Genomic DNA, 12,500 nt, shown 5'->3' with positions numbered 1-12,500 from the left:
ATACATATTATATATACATATACATATATATATTATATATGCATATTAATATTCATATCATATATACATATACATATAATATATACATATACATATATATACATATAAATACAAATATATACACATATACACATGTATACATATATAAACATATATACACACATATATATACATACATATTTATAAATATACATATATATACATATATATATACATAAAGATATATACATATGCATATATGTAAAGATATTGATGTATATGTATATATATGTATATGTCAATATATATACATAATATATATATAAATATATACTTATATACACATATATAAATGTATATACACATATATATACATATATACATATATACATGTATATATATACATGTATATACATATATATACATGGTTATACATAGATATATACATGTATATACATACATATTTATATACATATATATGCACATACATATATATACATACATTTATACATATATATACATACACATATATAAATACATAGACATGTATATACATACATATATACATATATTCATATACATATATACATATATACATATATACATATATATATACATATGTATGTTCATATATGTAAATATCTATACATATATACACATATTTATGTACACATATGTATAAATATACATATATAAATATATATACACATATATACATAAATTTAAAATGCAAAAACTAGATTTATTGAAAATGAGACTACAGTTTCGAAATCCACCTGGATTCCCTCTACATGTGTATAGATAGATATATATAGATATATATATATATATATATATATATATATATATATATATATATACACACACACATATATATACATATATATAGATATATATACATATATATATATATATACATATATACATATATATACATACATATGCATATATATATATATACATATATATACATACATATGCATATATATATATATATATATATATATATATATACATACATACATATATATACATACATACATATATATACACATACATATATATATATACATATATATACATACATATATATAAATATACATAAATATATATAAATATATATACATACATATATATACATACATACATATATATACACAAACATACATACATATATATACATACATACATATATATACACATACATATATATATACATATATATATATACATACATATATATAAATATACATAAATATATATAAATATATATACATACATATATAAATAAATATATATATACATACATATATATATAAATATACATAAATATATATAAATATATATATATATGTATAATATATACATACATATATATATATATATATATATATATATATATATATATATATATATATATATATATATATATATACTATATTCACAAAATTGAAGAATCAGCAGAAATATAAACAATCTAATCCAACAAGCACTTTGATATCTCCCATTGTTTTTACCCTAGAAACTACTGTATGTAATGACATTACAGTATCTAGCATATCAGAGGGATCAAATGCTTAGCTGAAGTGGCAAGGATGTCAGTCACACATAAATTATATCCAAAAAGGCATAAAGGTTAAATTTTCAAAACTGCAAATATTTCAAAATATTTTGTTAATCACAAACAAGAACTGCTGAAAGTACAACTACCAAACTATCTTCATATGCAATACTATTCAATTATGATGTAAGTAATACTAGAAAGCAATATGTTATTTTGCTGTCGTGTTCTACTCTTGTATGTGTGGTTACTACAGTGCTTAGGGAATGCATAATCAATACATTTCTGTTAGAATTCAACACAATACAATACAAGGTATGATTAATAATTATTTCAACAGAAAACCACTGCATACAAGAAAAAGTGATCAGAAATGTATGATTCATGCAAAACATTTACACACAGCTAAGATGTTACCTGATGTTCTTCACACTGCAGTCCCGGCAACTGTGCATAAAATCATCAGAATATTATGTGTGAGCCTTGCTACACAAGCTTTGCATGTGTTACTACACTGTAATCTGAGAAAAGCCTAACACTTTATCTCAAATATCTCATTCTGTTTATTCAATTACACCAAAAAGCTATTCTGTGTACTTTGATAATTTATCTTTTAGTTCTCTCTTATTTATTTTCAGATTGTTTTTCAGAGTGGTCTATATACAAGCTCCTCTGTATGCCTTGTACAAAATGCCCCGAAGAAGCAATATAGCAAAAATAATTTTAGGTGTAATTGTATTTTCCTGCTCTTTCCTTCTTTGTTTTGTTTTACATGGTGTAGCAGTCAATACAGGTATCTCAAAGCAACAAATTGCTTCCAATTATTTCTTTGTTTATCCCTTTTAGGTTTCGGTCACTAGGCTTTTTGTTTATGCAGTGTGCACCTCAGCTCTCACTCTGCAATTATTCAATTTGAGTGGGCGTTATATAATGTTTAAGACTTCAGCATGGTATGTTTAACAATGGTACAAAATATTTTCCTTTTACACTGTCAGCATCTGATACACTAAGTACTAAATGACATCACACTTCATTACTAGAATCTGAACAGATACGAACTTTACATTACTGGAATATGAAAGGGTCAACAATAAAGCAGAATATCAAAATATCAGAATACTTTGCACTTGGAGCATTCAACAAGTAAGAAGGACCAAAGCTCTTAAAAGACACTTGTGTGATATATTCCTTGGATTTACCCAAACATGTACATAGATGGATGATGTAAAAAAAATATTCTTCAGTTTACACATATGCGCATTAACCTGAGGCCATCAGGAGTGGTGTGTACGTACATGCCCACTGTTTATTTACTTTACATACCTATCTAACACATTTACCCTTTCCTTTGATTTTCTTGATTTTTGGAAATATCTTAAAATTGTGTTTACTATTCTTGAAATTAAGATTTAAAAACATTTGAAAAAAATATATTTCCTGACAACTGACAACAATTAGTGGTCTTCCAGGCAGATACTTTACTATTGATTCTAAACTTTTGTTTTAAGAACAGCAATATTTATTTTGTATAATAAGCACTTAGATATGTAAATATACATTATAAATATACCAACAACTTATTAAGGAAAATCTGGAACAAATTTTCTAGAACTTGGTCATTCATATACTGGCACTTTTTTACTACCAAGGTAACATTGCTCCACAGAAAAAAAGGTATGAATGCGAATGAATGTCTTCATAGTGGAAGAGGTGTACTAGATACATTATATCTTTATCTGAAATACATGTATTTCTGATGAAGATTTAATAAAAATGCATCAAATACCTTTCTAGCCTTATGTATATTTCATTCTCACTTTTCCTTTTTATTTTTCAGTTTCTCTGTATTCCTTACATATGTATAAAAGTAATAGTGGTAATGAAGCTATTTGCATTAAGCTTGGAAAAGAAATGTAAGGTACTGTGTTAAGAGCAGCAATATCTACAAAAGCAATAATTTTTAGAAAAGAACACCAATAAATCAAAACAAAGCAGGTTCTGAAGGTTTAAGAAATTATAATGGATAACTCATCTCTAACTGAACTGTATATATACATAAATAATGGAATGAAAAGAATATGGAAAATGGATTTCATAAAAAGTAATCAGCACAAAAATACATCACTAAGTACATGAATCATGAACAATTATATATACATAAACACTAATCTTTTACACCTGACACTCACCTCTCCTGAAGGCCAAGACAGAGACCAGCCACTAAGATGTAAGTTACAACAGCCATTAAAGGAATATACAAGTCTGGAGCATTGATCTCATAGCGGGGTTGCACTGGCTCCTCCTGGTTGTAGCGTACACTCCAGTCCTGCATTTATATGTGGAAAAGCACAACAGACTAAAACATAAAAATCAAAAGCAGAGCAGAAATTGGAAATATATTATTACATTTTCCATGCCAAGGACGTCTGAAAGCAGTGTCACAAAATGACAACTTACCGAGTGTGTGAAGGGGAAAAACAGGAGTTGCAGCTTCTTCATGACATAGCGTGTGTCGACAGCGAAATAATACTTCATTTGGGTCATGGAGACATATTTCTCCAACTTCTTGTCCACATACTCTCGCCCTTGGCCCACCAAACTCTGGCCATACTGCATGGCCATATTAGCTACCATAGGGTCCTAAACAAACAACATTATCAGCCATCCATCTACAGCACTGATTCCATATCTGAACATATATTTGAACAAATGTATTTCATTAATACTGTAAGTTGATGTAGAAGCTGATGCTGGTAATCATAATAAAAATCATATCATGAAGATCATGACTGTGATGATCATCATGATTGATGATGGATGACAATGATGATGATGATGATGATGATAATGATGATGATGATGATGATGATGATGATGATGATGATGATGATGATGATGATGATGATGATGATGATGATGATGATGATGATGACGGATGATGATGACGGATGATGATGATACTGCAATAAGTAAATGAAAAATGCCATTTCAATCTTACCTGGAAAATCTGTGGTCCTGGCATACCTGGGTACTGAGGGTATCCCGCCCCCCCTTGGGCATTACCCCCTTGAGCTCCTGAAGGTGGTGGCCCACCCCCTTGGGGATACCCATAGTTATTCCCTCTGTAACCAGCTGCTTGAAAACAAAGGGAAAACAAATGAAAAGGATGTAAATATTAAGTGGACCTCCCAGAACTTCACATCCAATTTTTTGAAGGCAGAAAAACAGACACTTATCCTCACCTCCCTCACCTTGGTTTCCATATCCATAATTCTGACCACTGGTATCCTCAAACAGCTGTGGCGGAGCCTGCTGGCCTTGTGGTTGCCCATATGGGTCATATTGGTTGTCGTACATGCTGCCCGCGTTGGTGGTGGATGCAGTCTCAGGACCACTACCAACTACCCTACGGCCACGGACCTGGGCTGAAAGGATTGCTTGTTAATCTAAAATTCAAGTGAAGAAGTTGATTATTCAGCTTTGCTGAAAATGATTCCTAATTCAGAAATTGGTATATCAGTAAAAATCATACATATTGAATATTCAGGTTATTTTTTATTGCAAAGATGAAGGCTGAAATTAATATTTTTCCAAGGTCAATAAACAGCTGTTCTGTTTAATAAAATGTCAGTTTTAATTTGTCAAGAAACAAAAATTAATCTATTATCCAGTAAAAGAATTTCACTCATGTGATGGGCATGCTTAACCCTTACGATCCGGAGGATGTGACCAAGTCATAAAAAAATTTGGCTTGAGGGGCGGGTGATATGAACATGCCATTAATGGAAAATTTGGCTGTGGGCCGGGTGACTGGAAATTGGCTGAAGGCCAGGGTGACAACGAGTGCACAAAGCTCTTGGAGGGTGATAAGATTCTGTGGGCATTTAGGAAGGGTCTGTTGCTCTATTTCCATCAATAAACAAGTGTGGAATGTACCATCCATGAGCACTGGTTCCAGGGAGGACACTAACTCCATGCTCAGGGCCCTATTCCTGCCCACCACAATTGGTGCCGAAGTTTGTATTACAGAGAATTAAATGGTATGAAAAAAATAATGAAAATAATACAAATAACATATTGTTACTTTTTGTTGTTATAACTGCAATGAATTATGGACTATCTAGAGTGATGATCTGGAGTCTGTGCATGAAAAAAAAGCAATTACTATCTGGATAAAGTGAATCAAATGACAAATAAAGACAGTGGAAAATGGAAAAAAAAAAAAAAATGTTTATGCAGAAAAAGGAAAAAACATTTCAAAGGGCGGAAAGGCAAGGAGGGTATTGCACATGAGTGTTCGTGTCAGCCTGGCCTACAACCTGGCAGAGTGGCCACTTAAGTAAGCCTAATGCAATTAAATATCCGGATCCAATGGGTTACATACTAATGGCAACTTACAATTTTTGGTTTTCATTAAATAAAAAAAAAAAAAAAAATCTTTTGCCATGACTGATACAAAAAAAACCCTTTAAATATTATACATCCAAAAATACAAAATTATTATCCTATTATATTTATACATATATATATTATAAAAATTATTTCTATATAAATATAAATATTTAAAATTAAATTAAAATTTATAAAAAATAAAATTACATAATAATAATTTAAAAATTTTTTTAAAAAATTATTTTCCCTTTATATATTTCTTTATTATATAAAAAAAAAAAAAAAAAATATTATATAAAAATAATAACAAATAAAACATATAATAAATTTTATTTACATAAATAATACAATTTTTGTGTTTTTTTGTGTGTTTTTTTGTGTGTTTTTTAAAGTGTGTTTTTTGTGTGTATTTTTTGTGTGTTTATATTTCATGTGTGTTTTTTTCCATGTGGGGTTTTTTAATGTGGGGTATTATTAATTTTGTGTATTTATTAAAGGTGTAATTATAATGTGTGTTATTTTTGTGTGTTTTTTCTTTTGTGTTTTTTTCATTTTGTGTATTATATACAGTGTGTATATATATACAGGTGGTATATATTAATGTGTGGGGTTTTTAATTTTTGTTTTTTTTTTTGTGTGTTTTTTTATTTAATTTTGTGTTTTTTTTGTGTGTTTTTTTAAAGTGGGGTTTTTTGTGTGTTTTTATTTGTGTGTATTTTAACTTTTGTGTTTTTTTGTGTTTTTTTTTAAAAATATATATTTATAAAAATATATATATTTATTTATATATATATAAATTTTATTATAATTTTATATATTAAAGTGTATTATTTATAAATTTTTATTTTTTAAAAAAAATATACAAATTTTATAAAATTTTAAAATATACTATATTATTTATAAAATTATAAATTTTTTATACATATCTTTTATTACATATATATATTATTTAATTATATATATTTTATATATTTATTAAAAATTTTTATATTCTTCTAAAAATATATTTATATATATATATAAATATAAATTTATATATTTTATATATAAATTTTATATGTTCATATACATTTTTTAAAATTTATACATATATAATTTTTACATATTTTTTTAAATATTTTTATATACATATTTTTTGTGTGTGTGTGTGTGTTGTGTGTTTTTGTGTGTGTTTTGTGGTGTGTGTGTTGTGTGTGGGGTGTGTGTGTGTGTGTAAAAATTAAATGTGGTTTGAAATGTAAGATCTTTCAAATTATTTAAAGAAAATGTTACCAAAGAATCTAGAAGCAACATATATGTATTATCATTAGTTCAATCATTTAGATATATCTGCTTGATATGTAGCAAAGTCCATAAACTAACTGAATACTACATATCCCTATGAAATTTTGTAAAACATAATGCTTTAAGAACTGGCTGAAAATCAAATACAATGCCAATGAACTGTAATAAACACAAGGTAACATTATGAAAGAGAAAATTCAGCCAATGACAGCTTACATATTTTTCACCAATACAAAACCCTTTTTACATTAAGGGATTAAGATTAAAGTATTATTAATCTGCAAATGTAGCCATGCTCAATAAATTATGTTAATGATAAGTCATTTTTGAAACAGTTAAGGTTATAAACAAAATTCAGATAAGACCATATAAAATTGTCCACAATGTATTTGGGTGTGAAACCTTATATTACCATTTACAAAACAGTCAAGTGACTAACATATCCTCACTTACACATAGAACTAGAAATAATAATGATAAATAGGAGATAAAAGAAGATATTTAAAAAAGAAACTAGGATTCAAATAGTCTACTATGTCAACAACTGTAGTACATACCTTACACACCCACTACACACTGCTTCTCTTACAATTAAAAATAATAATAACAATAATAACTACAATACTTACAAATTAGATACAAGGAAAGAAGAGGTTACTGGTTGTGCAGGACACAGCAACAAATCAACACCAGCCAACTGCGAGGGCCAAAGGAGAGGCATACGGGATAAGGAAGAAGTAATGAGGATGGCAAAAAATAGGGGAAAAAAAAAAAAGACCACACACGGTCACTGGGACAGATTAATAATTCTACTATTCCCCTTTTCTCATCTTTTTAATGTATTAATATAGTATTTCTGATGGAAGCATGAATGCATGTAATCCTTACTATTACCTGTATTAAATAATATAGTACTCTAGTTGTTCAAAAAAATTATTCATTTATGCATCTATTTTTCAATAAATGCATTTGTGAATCCTGTTATTTTTACTCTTTCTCAACAATAACTGTGATTCTGCAAATCTTAATCACATTTAAAATGTGCTTTCTAACCTAATTATCAATGCAGACAAAGTTAACTGTTCATTGTCCTATGTAACCTCTCTTAAGTTTTGTTTTTCTATGTTTAATGAGCATTATACTTCGAATATTAAAACAATCTTTGGTAAATAATCATAATACCCTAGCATGACAGATAATGATATTAGTATCAACGGATTCCTCTCACTCTCTACAACCTAAATATACAAAAGTTATGCTATGGAACCCACCCTCCCAATACCCACAACCATAGCTGAGATAGCATGGGAACGGCATGAATAGTATCCAGGATATTGCGAGGTAAAATATAAATAATATGCAGAGAATTGGTCAACGCATAGTCAAATTCAGGGGGCTGCGGTCGGAGCCAAGAATGGGTTTTGGTGGGTTCTGCGGCAATAGTTCTACATAGTTGGGTAGCAGAGGATGAGAGGAATCCATTGTCATGATTGTTCATGCTAAGGTATTCCAAATATTTACCCAACTTGTTATTCAGTACCTAACCTTTCTGCATATAACAACAAAAAAATCTTCAACATTAATTTAGGCTTCCAAGAAAACATATTATTCTTATCTCCTTTCACTATTAAACCTCCATCATAACCATGGAATATTACAATTAAAGTTGTAAAAAATTTCAAAAGAAAAAACTCATCCTCTTGTCTGGGTCTTTCACACAGGTCACTTGGGATTAGGTTATTGCTTGGCTTGTACTGCTTAATCAACTGCAGTTTTGGATGAGTTCTCATGAGTTGATACATGAGTTGCCTGCAGTCTTGTTAGGTAAGCTTAGCCATTCTCAATAAAAGCAGTTGTTAAAAGTGATTGAAGAACAATATAGCAAGAGTAATATGTAATTATATAAATTGTAGAGGACTGACAAAATCTTTTAAATGCTAAGTGGTTCTAATATCCTGTACTGATTCATCTTCTTCATTTCATAAATATAAAAAAAATCATATAAAACTACTGTGCATGTAAAATAAGAGTCCAATTTCACTGTAGAAACTAAAAATTATTGGTTTTAGTTTTTCCAATCTTTACTGCAAAGAATATATTCTTGAATCAGCAATTACAGCACGCATAAGGAAACACCTTATACATGCTAAGATATGGTTAATCACTTTCTCTGTGCTTCTATCCGTAGGCATCAGTCACAACCATTTCAATAGGATTCTACATCATCTTTGTCCCAAAACGTATACGGCCTATCCTCCCCAAATGATGTTAAACGTTGATGATTTACTACCATGTCACTTAAATCTAAAGCTACAGTACTGTCATTTTCTCCACAACACTAGAATCTAAGATAGATTACTGTATAAAGTTAGATTATGTAAAACATGTGCTTTACAGTCCATTCTTATCTTAAAAGTTTACATGTATTATTGTCGAGTATCACACACAAAGAATTCAAAATCAGTCCTATATCCACTTGTTTGATTTATTTCCTTTAACTCTTAAAAAATATTCGCAAATAAATATTAAGAAGCTTTATGACTCGCATTACAAAATATCATAAATTGTCACAGCACAGCAATTCACATTTATCTAAGGACTGTTGAACAAACCCATGACACAGGCAACTAGCTATGTGGAACTCGAAATCATGAGTTTTTTTTTTTACTACTATTATTATTATCATTATCATCAGGAGTTAGGATTAAACAAAGTTCTAAAATCTAAACCTTAAAATATGGCAGTGAGGTGTCAAGACTATGTATCTAGCTACTGATGCATATATATGTATTTTTGCTGAAGTCTAAAAGGCCTATTTTCAAATTTCAGTCCTGCATGAATGTTGCAAGAAATCCTGCATATACCATAGACCTCATCTAGTTGTGCAACAGGTGAATGACAAACAATAAACAAAAATAGACTTAGCAGTACATTTAGAATGAAAAGTGATTTGTGCTGCCGAAAAGTATGGTCTGAAATAGTGATTGGCTTGTAGGAATAAAACAATACCAATGGTTTTTTTGCAATTCTGAATACCCACCCCTTCCTTCCTTTGCCAAAAAGTACTAAAATTCTAGAATTGAAAAGTTGAATGCTATCACAAAATTAGATTTCAAGTGCAAAATCATGATGTAATATATACATCATATTACACTATTTTGATTCAGTACGAGTTACAAACACACTCACAGTATCCTTTACTTAAGAGTCAACAAACTTACATCATGATGAAAATTTGGGCTGGCTCCTTATCTAATAAGATGAGAAGACTCCAAAAATTCATATCTTGCTTGAATATATTGTATCATTGTTCAGTTGTGGACCCAAGTTCAAAACCCATTAATTTGCTAACAAATAAATTACTTATACTGACTGAACCATTCTCACATTAGCCTTCTGATATCAATCTTTATGTGAAGTAATGTGTGTTTACTAAAAACCCTTGTACTAATAATAAAATCTAACAAACATAATACAGATATATTTAAAATTTTAGAAGCTTCCATTACACAAGCCACAACTGCATTGGTTTCCTTATATTATTCAACCCTTTAACTGCAGAACAAAATTTTAAGGGCATTTCCATATTAATTATCCACCAAATAATAGAAATGGTGTTGTTGACTTTTGCAATACATTTTCAGTATCTCCTGCATATACTGTTTACATATTTATCAATACAATTCTTTGATTATAATATTGTAAAGAGATATTTGACAAAATGTGTGAAAAAATTATAATCTATTTTTAAAAATCGTCTCATAAAAGTGAAAAATAAATAAGAATCTTTGGAAATACTTATAAGGGCAAAGCACATACTGAGTCTGCGAGAGGCAACACAGTGATTAGAAGTCATTAGGGTGTATCTGCTCCTAACAGCATAAAAAGAACTTTCAAGGCTGCAGGGTAAATCCCCTTTCTGAAGTTAACGGTAATAATATTTTGGGCAGATATATCCACTTATAGCCGTCAAAGAGTTAACCTACTCAATACAGGCTGACATGATATCATATTAAGGCTGACCACCCATCGCTCCAGGATAACAGCCCATAGTGTCATGCCTGTCAATCCTGCCCTAAGTTTTGTGTGCTAAACTGTTGTTTGCTTGTTTAACCCTGCCTGTGGTCATTAACAACAGGAGGAGCAGCCCTTCAGAAGTAGCCTTCTCTTTATCATTACTTAATTATTCATGTTGCCTTGAGAGAGAGGTGAATTTATGGTTCCCACGCTGTTAATTCTTCGCTTACAAATCTGACTTCGCGCATAACATGGAAATTAAGTCAGTATGGTACTGAAAACTCCTACTGTGAGTGAATTAAGACCTAAATATCTGCTACCATCTTGCTCTGCTTCTGATAAAACGGGAGGTAGGAAGGTGGAATACAGGACCTTCGTCTTCGGAAAACCTATAGAGTACAATGTAAACTGAATGCTTTATATTTAGCCATTTATGATCATTACTGTATATCTGCAACAAAAGTGCACGAGTAAAAGTTGCTATATATCTAACAATCTATCTGACAACTGTTAGTGTGAACTCGTACAATAATACCTTGATACAGGTATATGTAAAACAGTATTTTATGGACAAAGAAAACTTTGTTAAAATAATAACAAAATATATGAGTAAACATCCTGTGTCAAGCAAATAAAGAATAATCATTGGGGATAAAACATGATAACGGGAATAATTTAAAACAATGGAAAAACTGGCCTTAGAAAGGTGTGGTGGTAAACAAAGTGCAGTAAATACTATAATACACAAGATCGAAGAGCAAATCAAAAAGAGAAACTTCGGGCAGACACAAAAATAAGGGAATTAAATGTTCTTCAAAAATGATCAGGCACAGGTACAGTCATATGAACCATGCTTCTTTTCCATCATACGTACACTTACGCTGCCTCCCTCCTGACATCGAGTAGTCCATTTCTCTTTTTTTATTCCAACACCGAATACCCCACGGGAAAATTGCCGTAACTCACACAGTACGAGTTAAAAATGCGAAGGGCCGAACAGCTGATGTTGACACTCCTGCCGCCGATGCTGCTCTGCCAACACAACCTCGAAAATAGTCAAATCAAGGTCTAAATGGAGTCTAAATCACCCTTTAAAATATCATATTGAGTTTGTGTATGTGATTCAGCGTAATTCGTAGGATTTTTTATACTCTGTTTGGATTCTTAGCTGTATATTTTTTTCATAGTACTTTTAAGAACTTGTCGGGGAACGTGTCTTTCATTAAACCGGGAAATTAAAATATATACATAGATACATACATATATA

The 12,500-nt window shown here is 29.9% G+C and overlaps 1 protein-coding gene across 10 annotated transcripts in view; it reads right to left on the bottom strand.

Annotated features, from left to right (window-relative positions):
* Positions 1 to 12,291, bottom strand: part of LOC125047518 (protein YIF1B-B-like) — a 16,598-nt gene extending 4,307 nt beyond the window's left edge. Inside the window, exons 1-7 of one of the 10 annotated variants that reach the window (XM_047645776.1) lie at positions 12,200 to 12,291; positions 7,846 to 7,913; positions 4,783 to 4,965; positions 4,539 to 4,675; positions 3,998 to 4,180; positions 3,730 to 3,866; positions 1,958 to 1,987 (exon numbers count right to left, since the gene is read on the bottom strand). In XM_047645776.1, coding sequence (XP_047501732.1) covers positions 1,958 to 1,987; positions 3,730 to 3,866; positions 3,998 to 4,180; positions 4,539 to 4,675; positions 4,783 to 4,897 — 602 coding nt within the window. In that variant the 5' untranslated portion in view covers positions 4,898 to 4,965; positions 7,846 to 7,913; positions 12,200 to 12,291. Of the gene's footprint in view, positions 1 to 1,957; positions 1,988 to 3,729; positions 3,867 to 3,997; positions 4,181 to 4,538; positions 4,676 to 4,782; positions 4,966 to 7,845; positions 7,914 to 12,107 lie in introns of all 10 variants that reach the window. The other 9 variants (XM_047645779.1, XM_047645780.1, XM_047645778.1 and 6 more) reach the window with 9 other exon arrangements.
* Positions 12,292 to 12,500: the final 209 nt, after the last annotated feature.

This window comes from Penaeus chinensis, chromosome 41, assembly GCF_019202785.1.
Source record: "Penaeus chinensis breed Huanghai No. 1 chromosome 41, ASM1920278v2, whole genome shotgun sequence".
Lineage (NCBI taxonomy): Eukaryota > Metazoa > Arthropoda > Malacostraca > Decapoda > Penaeidae > Penaeus > Penaeus chinensis.
This window is presented reverse-complemented; position numbering and strand designations above follow the sequence as displayed.